Here is a 20,282-nt window from a genome sequence, read left to right as displayed (position 1 = left end):
AAACAAGTGGCAACTGAATTTTCAGCATGCCTCCCTAATTTGAAAAAAGCATGTATATGTATGACATTTGTGGAGATGAGAAAAGTGCTCATTAAAAGGCTTTCATTATTAAGAATGTTTCTGTCTAAGGATTACAAATACAGGTAAATGTTTTCCTTCTTATATCTACATACTGCTTGCATTGTAGAATTAGTCCTCTTGTAGTTTATGGTTGTTACTTTAATTAGTTTAAATAAATATCCTAAAATGTTCTCCCAAAATGTTACACAAAAAACATGTTTACAGTGAAATCCCAATTTTACGTTCCCGGATTTTACATTTCCTGCATTATACATTCTATCTTGATGGTCCAAATATTGCAAAAAGTTACAATATTTTCCCCGATTTTGCATTCTCCTGCACTTTTCTTTTCAGCTTGGTCCCATGAAAAACTTAAATCGAGGTTTCACTGTAAATGCTTGTAACAGTTGTACATCACAAGAGGAATAATTCAAGCAAATGTATTGTAGTTAGGGCTGAGCCGATATTGATGCCGATGTATCGATATCAGCTGATGTTAATGGTATCGGAAAGTATTGGTTGGAATTTATTGAACCGATACCAGCCGATACTTTTCTGGCATTTCGGTCCTTCACGGTCTCATCAACAATACCATGCGACACTTTCACAAAGTCTAATATTCCTGGAATGTTCTGCAAAATTCGAGGTTCCTTTTTATTTTACATCAGTTTTGTATGAAAGAACTATATTTTATGATAACATAAGATGTAATTTTATATTCTCATGCAATTATTGAATATTTTGAAGCAAAAATCTCTGTAAATTCAAGCATATAATTAGAGTAGAATGCATAAACACAAATATTATTCAATATTTTGAACAAATTTCAATAATAACAATTTTCAAGTATCGGTGGGAATTGGTGAGGATATTGGTACTGGTTTGAAGTGCTATCAGTCAGCCCTAATTGTAGTTCATAATAAATTACAAATGCATATGAAATTAAAATACAATAGTTTACTTACTGTCTGTTGCGAGCCAGCTTTGAGCAAATTTCTCTGAGAAATATGCGAAGTTCTCGCAAAGTTGCCTCCTCTTGTTCATACAACACTTTACGCTCTTTTTCACTGAGCTGTCTTGGTGGAGGAGGAGGTGCTAGTGGCAGTTCTTCAAGCACAGCAACTACAAAAAGGATTAATAATATAAATCATGACAATCTTTACTTCATTATTCAAGCATATCTCTTTACATGTATGATTACCAGAGAATGGATTTATATGTAGTAAAAATATGCTAAATCAGGGTGGATACTCTAGGACCATGATAAAATTCAAGTATAATTCCCAGTTTTCAAGGCGAACTTTCCAGAAATTCAAGCAGATGTTTTCCCTGTTTCAACCTTACGTATTACTGCCTCTCAACATCCACACACAAATATTTTAATAATATAAAGGTATACGTAATATAATTAAAATATTTAATTTAAGGTGCTGAGTTTCTCTTTACAATCAGAGGCGCAACCACGAATTTTTGTGTAGGCAGGCAGGGAGAAAGTACCAGGATAAATGTACTAATAATAATATTAATAATATTTTAATTATAATTATTATTGCTTTGTTATATTTTACTTCGTTTCTTGTGACACGTTTGGCTAATTTGCGATGAGATGAGTGATATGACTAAATTGATGAATGGATAGCCACAAACATCCATGCCCAAGCCCGGATCAACATTGTTATTATTATTATTATTGATAGTATTAGTAGTAGTATCAAAGACGTTATTATCCTCGTGAATTATGCAAAACGGATATAGAAGTTGGTGCTAAAGCATTTGTGTTCGAACAAACAATTTCAATTATTTTTTCAACATGTTCAATTTCATAATGGAAAACAAACACACAAACTATTTTCGAGACAGAAAATGCTTGATAAATGCATTCAAATATAATTCTTTTTTTACATTAACATGTAGAACTTTCATGCACGATATATGTTTCACATATATGCAACATAGAGTGACACGGACACTAAAGTGTGTACGTATTCAAAGTTTCTTTAATACATATTATATGCAACATATATTATTTAAATGGATTGCACAACCAATTCATCCATCTCACAAAAAAACAACAGCAAAAATTACATAAATTGTCTCAAATGTGCACGCTCCGTTTCCTCAAAACAATTGTTATTGCATTTAAAACAAAATCAATTAAGACGAGTGTTATATCTCTGTCTGAAAATTTACAATACAATGCATTACAGAGAACAATGAAAGAATGTGAGCCAAGCGAGCAAGAAATTTTTTGGTTCTAATTTTTTGCAATATTCATTTAATAGGGTGAAAATAATTTCACGGGATGCCAATGCATTCTCTCTTTTACAACTTTTGTGCCTCCCCGATGGTGTAGTGGTAACATGGTCGCCTTGTGATCAAGGGGTCCCGAGTTCGATACCCGGTGGAGGCACATGGCACAGTAGTTCGGATCCCACTTTAAACTGTAGGTCCAGTCCCGATTAGCCTTCCTGTGCATAAAGTGGACTTAAAAGCCCAAATCAATCAATCAATCAATTTTACAACTTTTTTTGTTCATTTAGATAGTTCGGCAGTTAGGGTCAACTCCTGCCGCCCCCTAGCAATGGTTATAAACTAGATAAGACTAAGAAAAGTTTACAAAATATTTTTTATTTGCATAAAATGTGAATAGGATTTGTGTATTAATACAAGTTGTAATTTTTTACGTCTATGGAGAAAAATTCAAGTAGAATTCACGAATAATTCTCTGAACCAATAATTCACGCATAATTCCTGGAATTCAAGGAATTCCCAGTGAGTAGCCATCCTGTAAATATGTAAATACATATTTAGTTATTTTCACCAAAATATGGAGTTAAATATCAACTTAAAATTGTAAAAATTTGCCTTTTTAATAATAAAAGACACTACAAGAGCTACATAAAATACAGTAGACTTACATTGATATTAATTGTAAAACATCCTATCGTCCATCATTCTCTCCACATGCCCCAACCACTTTATTCTCTGGGTTTTGACAAATCTCACTATATCTTGGCCTTTTATTAAATCATCTAGCTCTGCATTATATCTTATTCTCCAGTCGTCATCTTCCCTCACAGGTCCATATATCTTTCTTAATATTCTTCTCTCAAATATTCTGAGGGCATTTTCATCTGACAGTTTCAAAGTTCAATTATCTGATCCATAAGTGACAACTGGTCGTACCAGTGCCTTATAAATTTTAAGCTTTGTATTTCTTGCGATCAGTCTATTTCTAAACAACTGCATATTTGCAAAATATGCACGATTGCCTGCCTGTATTCTTTCCTTTATTACTTTACTCATATCATTATCACTATATACCATTGTCTCCAGATATTTAAAACAAGGAACTCCCTCAAACTTATTATCTCCAATTGTCAGATCTTGAGGTGCTCTTCTGATCTCAGAGTTAGACATTCTCATATACTTTGTCTTTTTTTTTTCATTTACATTGAGCCCTATTTTTATTGCTTCTCTTTCCATTTGCTCATAGATTTGCGGACAATGAAAATTAAAGGATGGAGGAGAAGAATTGATGATAGATTGGAATGGAGGCTGATTGTGGAGGAGGCCAAGGCCCACCAAGGGCTGTAGAGCCAGAAAGAGAGAGAGAGAGAGAGAGAGAGAGAGAGAGAGAGAGACTAACGTAATGCTCAATCCTTTTATGACTAAGCTAGGGAGTGCTTTTCTTTCAAAAGTCACTTGCACAGCCCAAAATGATTGTTTAAAAGTGTCATGTATTATCGACGGCGAAAGATACGGCCACTTCAGCCGAATTTCATTCATCATAGTTCGCCACTTGGCCACTAGATGTGTCTGTTCGAAAATTGCCTCAGGCTGACGGGGAGGGCTAGTTCGCGCGGGTGTTTGAATCCTCTGCACAGCTGGGTTCCGTCCCCTCCTCAGAAGGTCTCGTAGCGGTCACAGCTTTATTTATTGCCTCTTTCCCAGGCAAGAAACCAAGAAAGCAGGAAGGCCATGAGTTTGTGTATGTTTGAGTGTAGAGAAGCAGAGCATATTTACCGTGAATTGGAACCAGTGATACAGTAACTTTATCTCGACCCTTACCGCGAAGGACGTATTCAGGGGGGTCCAGGAGTCCCAACCTCCCCCGAAAGACTTACCAAGTACAAAAATAATGAGATCATAAAATAACTTCAATTAAGTAATGAAAATAAGGTTGTTGTTTAATCGCAATTTGTTTATTTCCGCAAAAATATTGGAAAGCAATACGACTTTGAATGACAGTACCAAAGAACATTTATGCAAGAATTATTACTACTTATAATAATTATAATAACATGCAAAATATTACCAGGAATTTTACTTTCGTCAACGGGATCTAACATCATTTTTTCATACTCAATAAATATTATATTCTTTATCTATTTGACATTAATTTCCTTGCCAGAGCAGTTTCTATTTATTTACATATTTTGCCGACCTTAACTACACGTAAGCTAGATAATGAATACGTGATGTTATACTGTACCACTGTTGTTATACTGCCTTCTTACCTATTCATGTAATAAAAATATATTAATTAATTTAATATAATTATACTTATTTTAATTTAACATTATTAATATTATTATTTTGAGAAATTACGTTAGGACACCCCTCCGAAATATATATCTAGATACGTGCCTCGTGTTCGATTTGAATAAAATGTAGAAAAGGTGGGGAGGGTGGTAGCGCTTCCTTTATTTACATTTCGATAGTTTTACCTCACATGTAGTACTTTGTGAGTGGACGTTGCAGATAGAAAATATGTGTACCCACACACACACACACACACACATGCATAAGTTTGCAGCGACGTCATCTATCCATCGAAGTCGTGGTCTGCCCTTTCTTCTTGCGTGGTGAAGCTTTTCTTTCAACATTCTTGCTTAAGTGTTCTTATTGTTCTAGAAATGATTGTAACATCATCTGCATATGCACATATTTGACTGGATTTTCCAAATATGGTTCCCTTTTGATCAACTACATTCATTACTTTGTGCAATGCTAGATTAAATAATACTGCCGAAAGGCCATCCCCTTGTTTCACTCCTGTATTGAATTTAAACTCTTCACTCAGTTTACTACAAACTTTCACTCGTGCCTTAGTACCACTCATAGTCATTCTTATTAGTCTTATTATTTTGATGGGAATATTATACTCTTCAAGTACCTTAAACAGTTCATTTCGATTAACACTGTCAAAAGCCTGCCTGAAGTCAACAAATAAAAAATGCAAATCCACATCATGTTCATAAAACTTTTCCATCATCTGTCTAATTAAAAAAATCTGATCAGTAGTGCTTCTGCCAGGGCGAAATCCACATTGGTACTCTCCCAGTATATCTTCTGTGTAACATTTTATTCTCTCACTGATCAATCCTGACAAGATCTTATAGACCACACTAAGAAGTGTGATGCCTCTGTAATTTCCGCATATCAATTTATCACCTTTCTTATAAATTGGGCATATTATTCCAGATTTCCATTTATGTGGCATTGTTTCATTTTCCCATATCATTACAATCAATCTATGTATTGCTGCCAACAATGCGTTACCACCAAGTTTGATAAGTTCAATTATCACCTCATCCTCGCCTGGAACTCTATTATTACTCATTTTCTTCATTACAAATTCAACTTCTTCAATACTAGGTACTTGTACCTCATGACCATCCCTATTTTGTATATTCCTATTATACTGCTCTTCTTCTTCTTGATCTTCCACTTTATTCAAAATCTCTTTAAAGTGTTCTGCCCATCTATTGAGTATCTGATTCTCTTCCACAAACTCATGGCCTTCCTGCTTTCTTGGTTTCTTGCCTGGGAAAGAGGCAATAAATAAAGCTGTGACCGCTACGGGACCTTCTGAGGAGGGGACGGAACCCAGCTGTGCAGAGGATTCAAACACCCGCGCGAACTAGCCCTCCCCGTCAGCCTGAGGCAATTTTCGAACAGACACATCTAGTGGCCAAGTGGCGAACTATGATGAATGAAATTCGGCTGAAGTGGCCGTATCTTTCACCGTCGATAATACATGACACTTTTAAACAATCATTTTGGGCTGTGCAAGTGACTTTTGAAAGAAAAGCACTCCCTAGCTTAGTCATAAAAGGATTGAGCATTACGTTAGTATGCATCATAATGACCATTTTCGTTGGTGCTACCCACAAATCGTATAACCATTCTGTGCTTATTTACGTATTTCCTTATGGGAAATTGAAAAAAAAATAATGGAATTTGTGCACATTTATCGAACTGAAATTGCATAAATGTGTCATGTACTCAAAGTCTCATAAAGTAAGTTCACATCTGCTTCGTGTTTTCCGGCAAATTTTTGTCCTAAAACGTTATATTCAACAAAATGCCCATGTTAAATTTAAGTGCTTTCCATGGCGACCTTCACCAAACTCCACCGCCCTCTTAAGTCTAGGGTGGCCATACATCCGGTTTTGACCTAGACAGTCCAGTTTAGGAGATGTGTCCTGGTCGCTCAGTCTGTATTTTTAAAATCGTCAATATGTCCCATTTTGAGAGAATCTAGAAGTTAGCTCGAAAATTAAGATATAAATTTGAGACTAAATTTCATGCTGAAAAAAAAGTTGATGGCATTTTTTAAACTAGTGTCATGGAAACATTGTTTCAAGTTACTCATAGAAATGTTATCTTTTTATAGTTAGCATCGCTTTTCTGCCACTTTTGGCTAATTGCGCATAACAATCCAATTGCTACAATGTTGTCCAGACGACCAACAGGCAACAGTTTACTGTTTTTAGTTAGCTCTCGTTGCAGTTCTTATTGTTTTACGTGTGTTCCGTTATTTCTAGAGCAGTGAATAAGTATGACCAAGAAGCGTACATGTAGTTTCAATGGTGGCCTGCATGAAGAACTTAAATTCCTGAGTCTCGACATAAACTCAAAAGAAAATTCGTAATGAACTGGTGAAGAAGAAGTAGAAGTAGAAGAAGAAGAAGTAGAAGAAGAAGAAGTAGAAGAAGAAGAAGAAGTAGAAGAAGAAGAAGAAGAAGTAGTAGTAGTAGTAGTAGTAGTAGTAGTAGTAGTAGTAGTAGTAGTAGTAGTAGTAGTAGTAGTAGTAGTAGTAGTAGTAGTAGTAGTAGAAGTAGAAGAAGTAGTAGAAGTAGTAGAAGTAGTAGAAGTAGTAGTAGAAGTAGTAGTAGTAGTAGTAGTAGTAGTAGTAGTAGTAGTAGTAGTAGAAGTAGAAGAAGAAGAAGTAGAAGAAGTAGTAGAAGAAGAAGAAGAAGAAGTAGAAGAAGAAGAAGAAGAAGAAGAAGAAGTAGTAGTAGTAGTAGTAGTAGTAGTAGTAAGAATAATAATAATAATAATAAGTTTTTTGATTGTTGATTTTTCAGGAGGGGGTAAACTGACTTCCTTTGGGTCAAAAGTATGGTCACCCTACTTAAATTGAATCCTAGAACACTGAATCATTCTGCTACATACAAACCTTACGAAGCAAAAATTGATTTTTTACACAGGACTAAAGTAAATATTATTTCAATAACTACTTAAATGACTAAATATATTTTGTAATGGTATGCTAAAGACGGTGCATTTTAAGGTACATAACAAATTGTGTTACATTGCTAAGAAATGTCCAAATATGCATGTTGGTAGATAATAGGAATTAATAAAATATATGCATTGATATCAGGTCAAATAAAGATTTTGATTTATTATTCTCTCTGAGAAGACGTGAGATTTTCCCTTCTGTCACTGTACTTGAAATGAAATTATCCAGCAATTTCCTGGATATTACGTGAGATCTTAATGTCTTGAGTCTTGTATCCAATATTAATTTTAAGCATATGGGCAACCAGATTGCATGCTGTCTGCTGGTGTATGTTTCAAATCTCATCACTGAGATGGGAGACTGAGTTGCATCCTACATGGAACCATGTTGGCTGCTTTGCAAATTGTAGTTGTTTGAATTGTAGGGCAAAATGTGTTATTGTTTGACACAGAGAGTTTTATACAGCATGTAAGGTCTGTAACTTGGAACACTTTGTCTACAGACATTTCAAATAAAATTACAAAGGCAAGGTACCAGATTGAAGTATACAGTATGTCCTGTACTAATTTTGAAAACTTAGAAATCCTTTTATTCTTTTTATTACAAGAGTGATTCAGAAAGTAAGGTAACAAGAGCTCTTGCAGGTATCATATTCCTCCCATTCTTCTAATTTCCCACCAGGCTCACAGCAGAAGAGCACAGTCTTATCACACAGCTGTTAGATGACGCATATGTTCCGTCAGACAGTCTCAATATCACTTGGAAGATGGCTGCGTTCACAGAAACATGGACAAGTGTGGAAGTGCAGTGCAATCAGGTTTATGCATCTAAAGTGCACTTCAGCAGCAGAAATTCATCTTCAACTGGTTGAGGTGTACGGGTGCTAATGTAATGACACGGAAACAGGGGTGGGTTTAGTGCACTGAGTTCGATAACGGCAGGACAGATGTGCAAGATGAGCAACGATCCGGTCGGCCAAGCACGTCCACCACAGATGATAATTTGTGTTGTATGAAGGTCTGATTCAGGACCATTGCCGCATTCGACTTAGCGGTGTGCACAAGATCGTTTATGAGCAACTGGACTTCCCTAAACAGGTGCAGTGTTTCGGAGAACAGGAGGGATATGATACCCATGACAGTTCTTGTTACATTACTTTTTGAATTGCACTTGTAGTTTAAAATATGTTTCATTATTGGGAATTTATATGCCATGCTTATAATGGAAATATTTCTCCTCTTTTTATGTACTATTTGAAATAGGCCCATATGTTGTGTGGATGGGACAGATTAATCGATAATTTATCAGTATCAGCTGATGTAGACATATTGGTACCTGTATATCAGTAAAATTGATACTTTTACCGATCTGATATTCTATAAATATCTTATAATTTAGTGCAATATTGTGCCTGCAATCTTGTTGAAATCTCCATGCTCTATCGTTTCAAAATGCAAATGTCTAAATATGCCACATCTTTTGCATTGTAGTCATCTGGTAACAATTTATTAAGGTGAAGAGTTGACAGTTTTGCACCAGTTGTGCATTTATCTCAATATCATCTGTTCTATTTAAAAACAAAAGAGAAAAGAAGAGGCATATAAGAAAGTATGAATTTCTCCTCATGTTGCAAGTGGAAGAGTTTTTTTATGTTGCTCATATTAGTATATTGACATCCACAACAGCCAACCCAGGCATTTTCTGAATCCAAACTCACCTAAAAAATGTGGCCGCAGTCCTGATTTTTCGATATTTTTCAAAATGGCACCTTGGAGACTGCAAATGGTACTTTTTGTCAACTTCTTCAGCTTGTCGGATATGAACCTGACCTCTTCGAGGGTTCCTACTGGTGTATCCTACTGATGATCCCCAATGGTCCTTCAAGGATCCGAACGTGTTGGAGCCCTCAGTAATTTGGTGTCTCGGCAGTGGGGGGGACAGTTGCCCACCGACCCCCACTTTTTGCTACTTTTGTCCCACACTATGCTAAACCTTATCTACCAAGGGAGAGTAAATTGTAGTTGCCCCCCAGTTTTGACACCTTGCCCCTGTGCCTCGGACATGCTCTCGGGTACAGCATCAGACCTCCCCCCCCACCCAAAGTCTCTTGGTGTACCCCCCAAAAAACAGAAAAAAATGGATAAAGCAGCTAAACGATCATAGTCATTTATGGGCAAACACAAGCAACCATGGTTGTTTGCAGGCAGGAATGTGTTAAGCTACTATCCGTGACAAAAATATTGAGCCCTCGGTTTGCGTGCTTGTAAAATTGTGCTCCATGGGAGGAGAAAAGTCAAATATACCTCATTGGAAAGCTACAAGTGTCTGATTTAGACAAAAGCAAGAAAGTGATTTTAACTCAAAGTCTGTTGTCTATTCACACAAAAATCTTTGTAAAAGTGTAGTTTTTAGTTGGTTTTCTACATTAGTCGAATTCAATTGTGTGTAGCTTCGTGTAAAACCATCGTAAAAATATGATTTTTTTTTTCTGGTTGAAGCTTGTTTATGTGGAAATATCTCAGCCAAATATAATAGTACTATCATCTATGGAACAGCCACAATTAATGATTAATTATGATGTTGCAATCTCGGTAATGGTCAGCCCAATGGTCATGAAATGTATATCAAAATGATGGCCATCGAATAAAAATCAAATTTTCATATCTCATTCTTGTACACTGTACAAATTGAAAACAACAGGGAATTGTTATTCTTGGCAAGTGAGCTTTGTTGCCAATGAAGTAATTTTTTTGTTGCATTAAAATGGCAAGACAGTAATATCAAAGTGGTGCAAAATAAATGAAAGTCAGTGCCAAGAGATATTTCGACCAGGAGAAACGAATGGGCGCATCTCACGACATACACCAAGGTGTCAAGTGCACAGCGGAGTGTTTGGGGGTTACGTCAGCACATTGAAAAAGGTATGTAAAAGAAAAAGGGAACAAAAATTTGCATTGACCCAAAATTTTATTGGGCAAGTTTTTGCAAGGTGTGGTGAGGAGAAAGATACACGACTCTTATTTTAATTATTCAGTTCAACACAATCCATTATGAACAGCATTTTATACTTTTACCTTTCACTCATTATATTTATTAAAAATTTATTTTCTCTCTTAATGAACCCACAACTCCTTGCTTATTACAAGAGTTGCAGCTGCGAAATATAACAAAATATAACAAAATATAACAGCAATATTTCGGGTGGGATGTATAGCAACACGTTAAATGTTGAAACCACCACCACCACTGCACGGCACGATGATTACGTGAATTTTGCGAGATAAACATAAATTGCATGCATCTTTGCTCGAAATATATTTTAAAAGGTTAGTTGGCGTGAAGGCTTCAAACGCGCAATTTTTTAAATATAATTTTTATGCTTTGTTATCGCTGGTATGCACCTCTCTCTGTTTCCCTTTGTTATCGCTGTACACAGCAGGTGTGTTATACAGAGAAGACCGGATCTCTCAACGACTTCATTCAAATCGTCCTCATTGAATATCGTTGCACTCAATATATCTGTTTAAATGTGCGACACTAATCAGGATTGGAATTCCAGTTTAAAGTGGGATCCGAACCACTGTGCATCTTCGCTGGGTTTCGAAGGAGACGACGTTCATATGAAGATAAAAGCTAGAAACAAATGAAAAAAAATGCAGTTCAGCAATACTCCATTTGCAATGTGAAAAATATTTCATTCATTATTTTATGCTGCGACAATACTTTGGATCGGCTCGAAGGAACGCACTTGTGAGATTCTCGCAGCGAAGGGGCATGCTGTGCAAGTCGCCTGCAGCCCACGGAGTCTGAGATTGGCTGCACCCCACCATACGTCATTCACCCGTTTACCATATTAATATTTGAAGTACACATGTCGAACTTCTGGAATCTGATCAAATGCATTATATACACAGTTTTTTGCAATTGCATTGAATATGTAATTATGCATTTCAAGTTTGCAAGTTCCCCTAAAATTTCAACTTTTGAAGTATCTAGTAAAAATATGCATTCGATTTTTTTCTACAGATGTGCAAAAGTAATCAAATTCAAGTACACAAACTCTGAAGATTGCATGTACAATCGATTATGAACTGTATGGTGTTAAGTTCCCTGTTTGTGAAAATTGGAAGAAAAAACTACACTTTTCAGTGAATTTTTCATTATAGTAAGAAAACAAAAGTTAAGATTAATTTTCAGATTTCGCTTATTGAAAAGTAGATACTTGAAGCTTTCCAATGAGGTATATTTGATTCTTTTCCTCCCACGGAGTACAATTTTAGAAGCACGTAAACCGAGGGCTCAATATTTTTGTCACGGATAGTAGGCACCATATTTCAAAAATATGATGAATAGGAGGAAAAAAATGCAACAAATTCAACTTACAGCTAATCAAATCAAAGTGTGTACTTTTCTGCCTGCCAATTACATTTTCACTCTGGCCCCTTTCCATTGATATATTTATGTCATATTTCCAAGAGAACAAATAAAATAATGGTTCCATAAGTGTAATGCATTTCTCCTTGCCTCCTATGGCCATCCTGGTAGTGTTTCCAAACCTAATGTACATAAAAGAGCTAAATTTTACATAAAATGGAGTTAAAACTGACTTTGAAGGAGATAACGGCTTGATAAAGTACCTCCTAGGGTAATGTTAGGTGTCAAAAGGGGGACTGTTGGTGCTGCTCTCACCATTACCATTAAAGTGATGATAATTTATTCTTAGTTTTTACCATCTAGAACTGGTGGCATAACCCCATCTAAAATAAAGTATTCCCAGATAACAATATTATGTCATTTTCACCTCAGCCATGGTGCTATAAAAGAGAAGCTGGGTAGGTAAGGGGGGGGGGGGGTTGCACGTCCAATATAACAATATCACGTGCAAAATGTATACGAGTCTATGTAGACTTGGGCCAGAGATGGCACGATAGTGAGGCAACGCCCCCAGCACAGCGAAACGAGTGAACGAAAGAGCCAGTCCAGGCTCCAAAAGAGCTAAGTTGGCAATAGTGCTCGCAGCTGCAGCATAAGGTGAAAACCCTCCCTCATGTCTTTAAAGAAGTCAATAAATCAACCAAGTTCTTCAAGGACCATTTGGACTTTTGTACTGGATTGATTTGATATTATATCGGTTATCGGTATGAGTAATTATATGTCCGTACTTTATTGGTATTGGCCAATATTTCATGTCAGCCCATCCCATTTCGGGTAACTGTTTCATATAGTTGTAAAATCAAAAAACAAAACATCTAATCTAATTCCTACCATAAAAATATTCCCTCCAATTTCTAGTCATATCTTTCATCTATTAAAATAATAGGTCTGGCCAGGCAATACTAATTGTATGAAACAGCAGGATAGTTGTGTCCTTGTGCTACACACAGGCATCTGTTTTCATAATTAAAAACATAACGAATCCTAGACATAGTGTTTATTACCATATTTGCCGACATATAAGAAGCAATTTTTCCTTTAAAAATAGGTCTGATTTTCTTGCTTCCTTGAGGTGTTTGACGAAGAAGATAAAAATGTATTCTTTCCTAGTTAGATTAAGTTAGTTATTTGTTGAAAGAAGACCTACATATTTTCTTATATTTGAAATACTGTATATTAATTATAAATTCAGTGATAAAACTTTTTCATCAAAAATGTGTGCAAAAAAGGAGGTGCATCCTATATGCCGGTGCGTCGTATAAGCTGACACATAAGGTATATTAAATTGTACAATTTGATTTTAACCTGAGAAATTATGTCAGAACATGATAGGTGAATAATCAGTCCTTGAAAAAATGAATGAATGAATGATTTTAAATTTTTGGGTGCGTCGGCGCTTTAGGCCATTTTGCATGCTTCAATGAATGTGGGGAAATATCCCCTTATCTAGAATTCATACTTAAAAAAGTTCAAACAAGGGGTGTAAAAAGCCCGTTGGGAAAAATTAAAAGTGCAAAGTTGTAAAGGGACCTGCACAAGAGAAACACAACACATTAAAAAGTAAGAATGTACAAAAAGCTTCTTTACAGACAGTGGAAGAGGCCAGCTCTTCTCAAAAATATAAAAACACTTGATAAAATACTTTCGTCATCGCCAACAAGGGTGACAAGTAGCAGGGAAGACTACAAGTCTGTCTGAGGATATCAAAATCGGCACATTCAACAAGAATGTCCAGTCTTTCCATCAAATGCCAATGTGTGAGACAGCTGTGTCTGATTAGGAGCAGCATTGAGATGGCTTCTACTCGCCGAGAGGGATGGGACGAGGAATGCCGAGCACCACTGATGGACTTGATAGCTCGAAGCTTGTTCCCCCTTATTTCATCCTGCTTGGCCTGGAAAGTGTTAAGAATGGAACCACAAAACACATTCTGCAGGTCCCTAGCTGGCAGAAGGTGGACGAGAATGTCGCCGTCTGCATGAGCAGACTTAGCGGCAGCAACGGCTGCTTTGTTCTCCTTGATGCCCAAGTGACTTGGAATTCAACACAAGCGAACTTCGGCTCTGGCACACAAAACTATGATTTTAAAAAAGATAATCATCGTCAAAACGAAACATATTTGAACTAGAAAAATACTAATTAGATTAGTTGCAATTTTCACAATATTGGTGCTTTATTCATGTGAGTTGGTGCATTAAAGTATAATACATAATAATTCCGAGCAAATGTACTTCTATTTTCATAGCTGTTAATAATTCACTTTATCTTAAATGACATCACACTTTTCAACATTATTAGTACAAATGATCCTCTATTTTACATGTAAATTTACCAAAGTGTAGTTATTTTTCAAATAATCATCTGTTTCACTTCATGCAACCTCTAAGGCATTTAAAGCACTCATATTTACAGGAATTATAATTTTATTTGTGTGTTTAAAAAAGAAGAAGAGGAAAGTACAAGGGGTGTGCCAGTCTGTATAATTCTTAAATTATCGGAGGCCATTTTGTATAATAATAAATAACATGCAAATATGACACTATATACAATTTTCTGGATTGTTTGGAAAGTTTCTCCAATTCTGACACCCACCCACAAAATTACACATACTTGCATAAAAACATAACGTAGAATCTAACATTTTGTATTGTTAATCTCAAGCAGTTGCAAATGACCCAAATAATACCAGGTGTGCCGGTTAATAATTCTTAATTTCGTCGCTGGATTGTGCTGGAAGCAAGGGTTGGTGCACAGTCTCAACTGTTAAGTCAGTGTTGCCAGGACAATACCTCTCAAAATGGCGTGGATGTGCAACCGAGTGCGAGTGATCGTGATATTGGGTTTGTGTGGGAAGCATGTTGACCTTCAAACCAAATAAGGAGCATGTGCGGCACATCCTGCTTTTCTTGTTCAATCAAAAGAAAAAAGCGAGTGAAAGCCATCGTATCCTTGTTGAAACGTACAGTGACAATATCCTAACGCAAGACGCGTATGTGTGTTGGTTTCGACGATTCAAAAGTGGTGATTTCAACTTGAAAGACAAAGATCGGCCGGGCCAGTCAAAAAAATTCCAAGATGCTGAATTGCAAGCACTGTTGGATGAAGATGATACGCAAATGCAACAACAACTGGCAGAGAAGTTAAATGTTGGTCGCCAAACCATATCTGATCGTCTTCATGCCATGGGAAAGGTCCAGAAGGCAGGAAAATGGGTCCCACATCATCTGTAAGACAGACAAATGGAAAAGCGAAAAATGGTGTGTGAAGTGTTGCTTTCTCGGCATGAAAGAAAGTCTTTCTTGCATTGGATAGTGACTGGGGACGAAAAATGGATCTACTTCGAGAACCCAAAATGCAAAAAGTCATGGGTTGACCCAGAACAACCTTCAACATCGACCGCAAAACCGAATCACTTCGGAAGGAACACAATGCTGTGCATCTGGTAGGATCAGAAGGGTGTGGTGTACCATTAGCTTCTGAAACCAGGTGAAACAGTGAATGCCGTTCGCTACTGTCAACAACTTATCAATCTGAACCATGCATTGATAGAAAAGCACCCAGATTGGGCAACAAGACACAGAAAAGTGATTTTGCAACACGACAACGCCTCATCACACACAGTGAAAGGTGTTAGAGACACCATTTCTGAACTTGGCTGGGAATTCTTGCCCCACCCGCCATACTCATCAGACTTAGACCCTTCAGACTAGCACTTGTTTTCATCGATGTCTCACTCACTTTCCCAGCAACACTTCAACAATTACGAAGATGTGAACGATTTTTCTGGAAGGGCATCCACAATTTGACAGACAGATGGGCACAAGTATAGCTAGTGATGGCGCATACTTTGAATAAAGCATTTGTTACCTTTCTCCCCATACACACTTGTTTTCTTTCAGATCAATTAAGAATTATTAACCGCCACACCTGGTACTATGTGCAGTGCTCTTTGTGTATAAACATACCACATATCACCTCATAATTATCGCAGATTTCCTGCCAATTTTCTATTGCTAAAAGTGTGGTAGGACCATTAACTGAAGCTTTCTTTTTGAAAAAAAAATTGTGACGGTACAGTTTAGAGAACATTTTTCCAGTCTAAAAATGTAAACACATTAGTTATTATTGATTTGAACATTATAGTTGAAATATTACACTTGAGAAAATTTACTACAGTCTTTGAGTTGTTTTTTTTTTGAGTTGATGTTTTAAGTCCACTTTGTGCACAGTAAGGCTAATTAGGACTGGAGCTACTACTACAGTGTTACAAAATACAAACTTACAAAATTTAATCTTCCATGTCCGAGATTCTGCACAGGTACCATTGGTTTTGTTATCTGAGGCAGCAAGGTGGTGATTATGCGATAAGTATGGCAATGAATTCAGATGGCAGTAATGTTTAAAAATGTAGACTTTCTGATAGTAAATCTTATGCTTCTCAATCTTGGTTTGCCTGCCCGATGGCGCAGTGGTAGCATCGTTGTCATGTAATCAAGGGGTCCTGGATTCGACACTTGGTGGAGGTACATAGTGGTTCGGTTCTCACTTTAAACTGTAGGTCCAGTCCCGATTAGCCTTTCTGTGCATAAAGTGGACTTAAACCAAAAACTCAACTCAATTTTGGTATCTCTTATACGAACGGTTATAAAAAAGTTATTGAGTAATTTTTTTACAGCCAAATGGAAATGTATTCACAAAAACTGAAATATACATTTGGAAGTACATGTATTTCGCCACCTTTGCACGAGATGGCAGGTGTGTGTGCACCTCGAGCCGAGAGTCAGTTGTTTCAAAATGACAGCTACGCTTCAGACGTTCGACACAGTTGAACTGTGGAGTGTGATTCAGTTTCTGTGGTCAAAGGGACAGAAACCACCTGAAATCTATTGCGAGTTGGTGCAGTATGGTGACACGTGCATCACATTCACAAATGTCTGTAACTGGTGTGCAAAGTTCAATGCAGGGCGTGTAAATGTAACCGATGAAGACCGTTCTGGATGGCCTCGCATATCTGACAGACAGAGCAATGGAGGCTTTCATTGTGGAGGACCGACTGTCAACAATCTTAACAGCAGCAGATGAAGTGGGCATTTCATATGGCAGTGTATATTCCATCAACCATGAAGAACTTGGGTTTCGCAAAGTGCCAGCAAGATGGGTCCCCAGGCAGCTCACACCACAGCATATGGAGGACCGTATGGGATACAGTCTTGAGCATTTGCTCCAGTACCACAGGGCTGGAAATGCATTCCTCGATCGCATTTACCGGAGACGAATCGTTACCAGGTTTTTCATTACACCCCTGAATGAAAGCGACAGAGTATGGTATGGAAACATACAAACTCAACCCCACCCAAAAAATTCAGGACAACCCAATCGCGCAGGAAAAGTTTTGCTTACCATTTTCTGGGACAGACAAGGAGTCATTCTTGCTGATTTTGGAGTAAAAGGAGCAACTAGGAGGCCATCATTCTCCATGACAATGCTCGTCCCCATGTGGCTGCATCAGTGACACAAAAGTAAATTCCTGGCATTGGGAAATTCTCAAGCACCCAGCATACAGTCCAGACCTGTCCTGTCAACTTTTACCTGTTTGGCACACTGAAGGAACACCTTGCCGGCAATCACTTCAGCTGCGACACGGAAGTTGTGACAGCCATGCGTCATTTGGTTACTCGTCCAGCCGAATGATTTATCCGCATGGGCATCGAAAGATTGTTGTCAGGGTGGGACAAATGTGTAAATGTGAATGGAAGTTATGTGGAAAAGTAGAGAAATATTCAACCTTCAAAATATATACAGTTGGCTCTTGATTCTACAACCCGGATATATAATGACCCTCTCAAGGTAACGAACCATTTCACAGGAACCGTGAAAAATTTGGAAAAAAGTTGAAAAATTGAAGGACATCGGCCGAAAAGTAAGTTTGTTGCACTAATTTCCTTCATGAGTGCTCTACCGCTCGCAAGTGAGTCTTATCTAAAAATAGACACCACCACACCATGCTTGAGTGATATCCAATTGCACTTGACCTCTGCCCTCCCCTCCCCAAACGTGCCAATGTTACCCCGCACCCGATGGCCTCTACCCATTGTGCCAGGATTGTTTCGCCATTGTGATTTCGCTTGCTCTTGGATACGTGAAAAGATTGATTGATTTGGTGTTTTTAAGTTCACTTTATGCACAGTAAGGTTAATCGGGACTGGACCTACAGTTTAAAGTTTGATCCGAACCACTATGTGCCTCAACCGGGTATCAAACCAGGAATCCCTTGATTACAAGGTAACAACGCTACCACTGCGCCATCGGGAAGGCCTTCGGATACGCGAGAAGAGAAGATCGAATGTGCTTGGATGTTATTTTAAATTGACCTTGACTTGTTTCCTTGACCTAAGTGCTGCAGACAACTTGAGCGGGGAGTTCAGCAGGTTCCCGTGCGTGAGTTACTCTTGGCCTTGTAGCCGAAAACTTGTGGTAGAAGCCTTCATTCAAAACATGTTCTTTGTTCCCTGTAACACTTTATAAAAAAGCGAAACTGTTCGAGATAAGCAAAGCCACATAGACCAAGTAAAGATCGTCAATCCACTTAATGCGCTGTCATCCAGGTTTCCGAAAAAGTTTACTTCGATCTTACATGCATCGTAACTCCTCTTTCTCACTCCATTAGTTTTCCTAACTGTGCCGACATCATAATATTTGTCAAAAAAGTGTCACATTGGCTGAGTGACTTCTCCCTCTTTTCCTGTCAGTAAACATGAAGGGGAGGGGGACGATGTTGATTGTTTCAGCCACGATTTTCTTACTCGTGTGTGCACATGGATTGATTACAGAAAAGGGTACAAGTGGACCCCTCCTCCTTTTCTTTGACGTCTAAAATGGAGCAACCAGTTCTAGATACATTCTTGAAAATGAACAAAAACCATAGGACAAATAAAAATAAAAAAAGTGCCTCTTTTCCAGTTCATTCTCAGTAACTGGTGTGCAGGGCAATGTGATAATGGCAGAATTCAAGTCTCTCTCTGCTTTTTCTATGCTGTTGTCTGCATTGCCCGTATTATTGTATGTTGCATGGTAAAACGTTAAGCAAGATAGTTTCTTTCTTCTTCACACTGTTGACAAAAGTTCCGTCTTCGACAGTTGCGTACTTTAAAATGCAGAGGATTTTCTCTTCGACCAACTGTTGCTCGAACTTCGGTCTCCTGGTTTTTACGCTGCAGCTGGCGCCAATGTTTTGTCTAGCATCTGCAAAGCTGTCACTTCCCGATAACAGCAATGAATCATCCAGCCCAAAGAAAGTAGTCATTGTTTTGAATCTTGCAAAGCTGTTTTGATTTGAAGATAACGAAATTCAATCTCCAGAAAGAAAAACAAGAGTTAAAAAAAACTTCAAGTTCTGCACCTTCTGATGAGCAAAAATGTAAATTTTATTTTACACCTGACACAAGAATAAACTTATTGAACACTCAGAGCAGTGTTGGAAGGAAATGCACACAATATAATCGCCGCTTTTAAAGTGCTCAATGTACAAGGAAACCAAAAAAGTTCTTGCCGTTCTAGAGCAGTGATAAACAAAAAGCAATATAGTGGACGGTACGTACCTTTAGGTTTCGAAGTAATCTCCATCAGCATCCAACATCTTTTGCCAACGTTCCTGCAGCTGCACAATACCCTGGTGATAAAACTCGGTGGGCTTGGATGCAAAGAAGTCTGTGAGTGTGTTCCGCAGGTATCCCTCATTTGCGAAGGATCTCCCATGAAGGTGGTTGTCGAGGGAATGAAACAGGTGATAATCTGTTGGTGCAAGGTGCGGTGAATATGGTGGATGGCACAGTGTCTCCCAGCCAAGTTGCTGAAGGGTCTCCCGGGTGCTCCTTGCCACATGTGGTTTGGCATTGTGAATCCCTTGCGATTCACCAATGCCGGCTCCTTCTGCCGCAATGCACGGTGCACCCTTTGCAACTGCTGAGAGTAGAGATCAGCAGTGATGGTCTGACCAGGTGGAAGGAGCTCGTAATGCACCACTTGCCGACAATTCCACCATACAGAGAGCATAACCTTTCGTGGTTGCAGAGGTGGTCTTGAGGTGTGAGAAACAGGGTCACGTGGCGACAACCAATGTCTGGTATGCTTGGGAGTGTCATAGAGGACCCACTTTTCGTCACCCGTGAGCAAGCGATCAAATATGGGTGTGTTCAGGTGCCGAGTGAGCAAGGACAAACAGGCTGTCACTCATTGTTCCTTGTTGGCTGCCAAC

General features: G+C 38.0%; 1 protein-coding gene across 2 annotated transcripts in view; it reads right to left on the bottom strand.

The window, feature by feature from the left end:
- Positions 1-20,282, bottom strand: part of LOC145980291 (ATPase family AAA domain-containing protein 2-like) — a 189,775-nt gene that overhangs the window by 36,264 nt on the left and 133,229 nt on the right. For both annotated transcript variants that reach the window (XM_083113305.1, XM_083113306.1), the window contains exon 17: positions 1,026-1,182. In XM_083113305.1, the coding sequence (XP_082969431.1) occupies positions 1,026-1,182 (157 nt within the window). The remainder of the gene's footprint in view (positions 1-1,025; positions 1,183-20,282) is intronic.

The sequence above is a fragment of the Lepisma saccharinum genome, chromosome 27 (genome assembly GCF_977018435.1).
Source record: "Lepisma saccharinum chromosome 27, izLepSacc3.1, whole genome shotgun sequence".
Lineage (NCBI taxonomy): Eukaryota > Metazoa > Arthropoda > Insecta > Zygentoma > Lepismatidae > Lepisma > Lepisma saccharinum.
The sequence above is the reverse complement of the archived record's forward strand: the minus strand, read 5'-3'. Positions and strand labels throughout refer to the sequence as shown.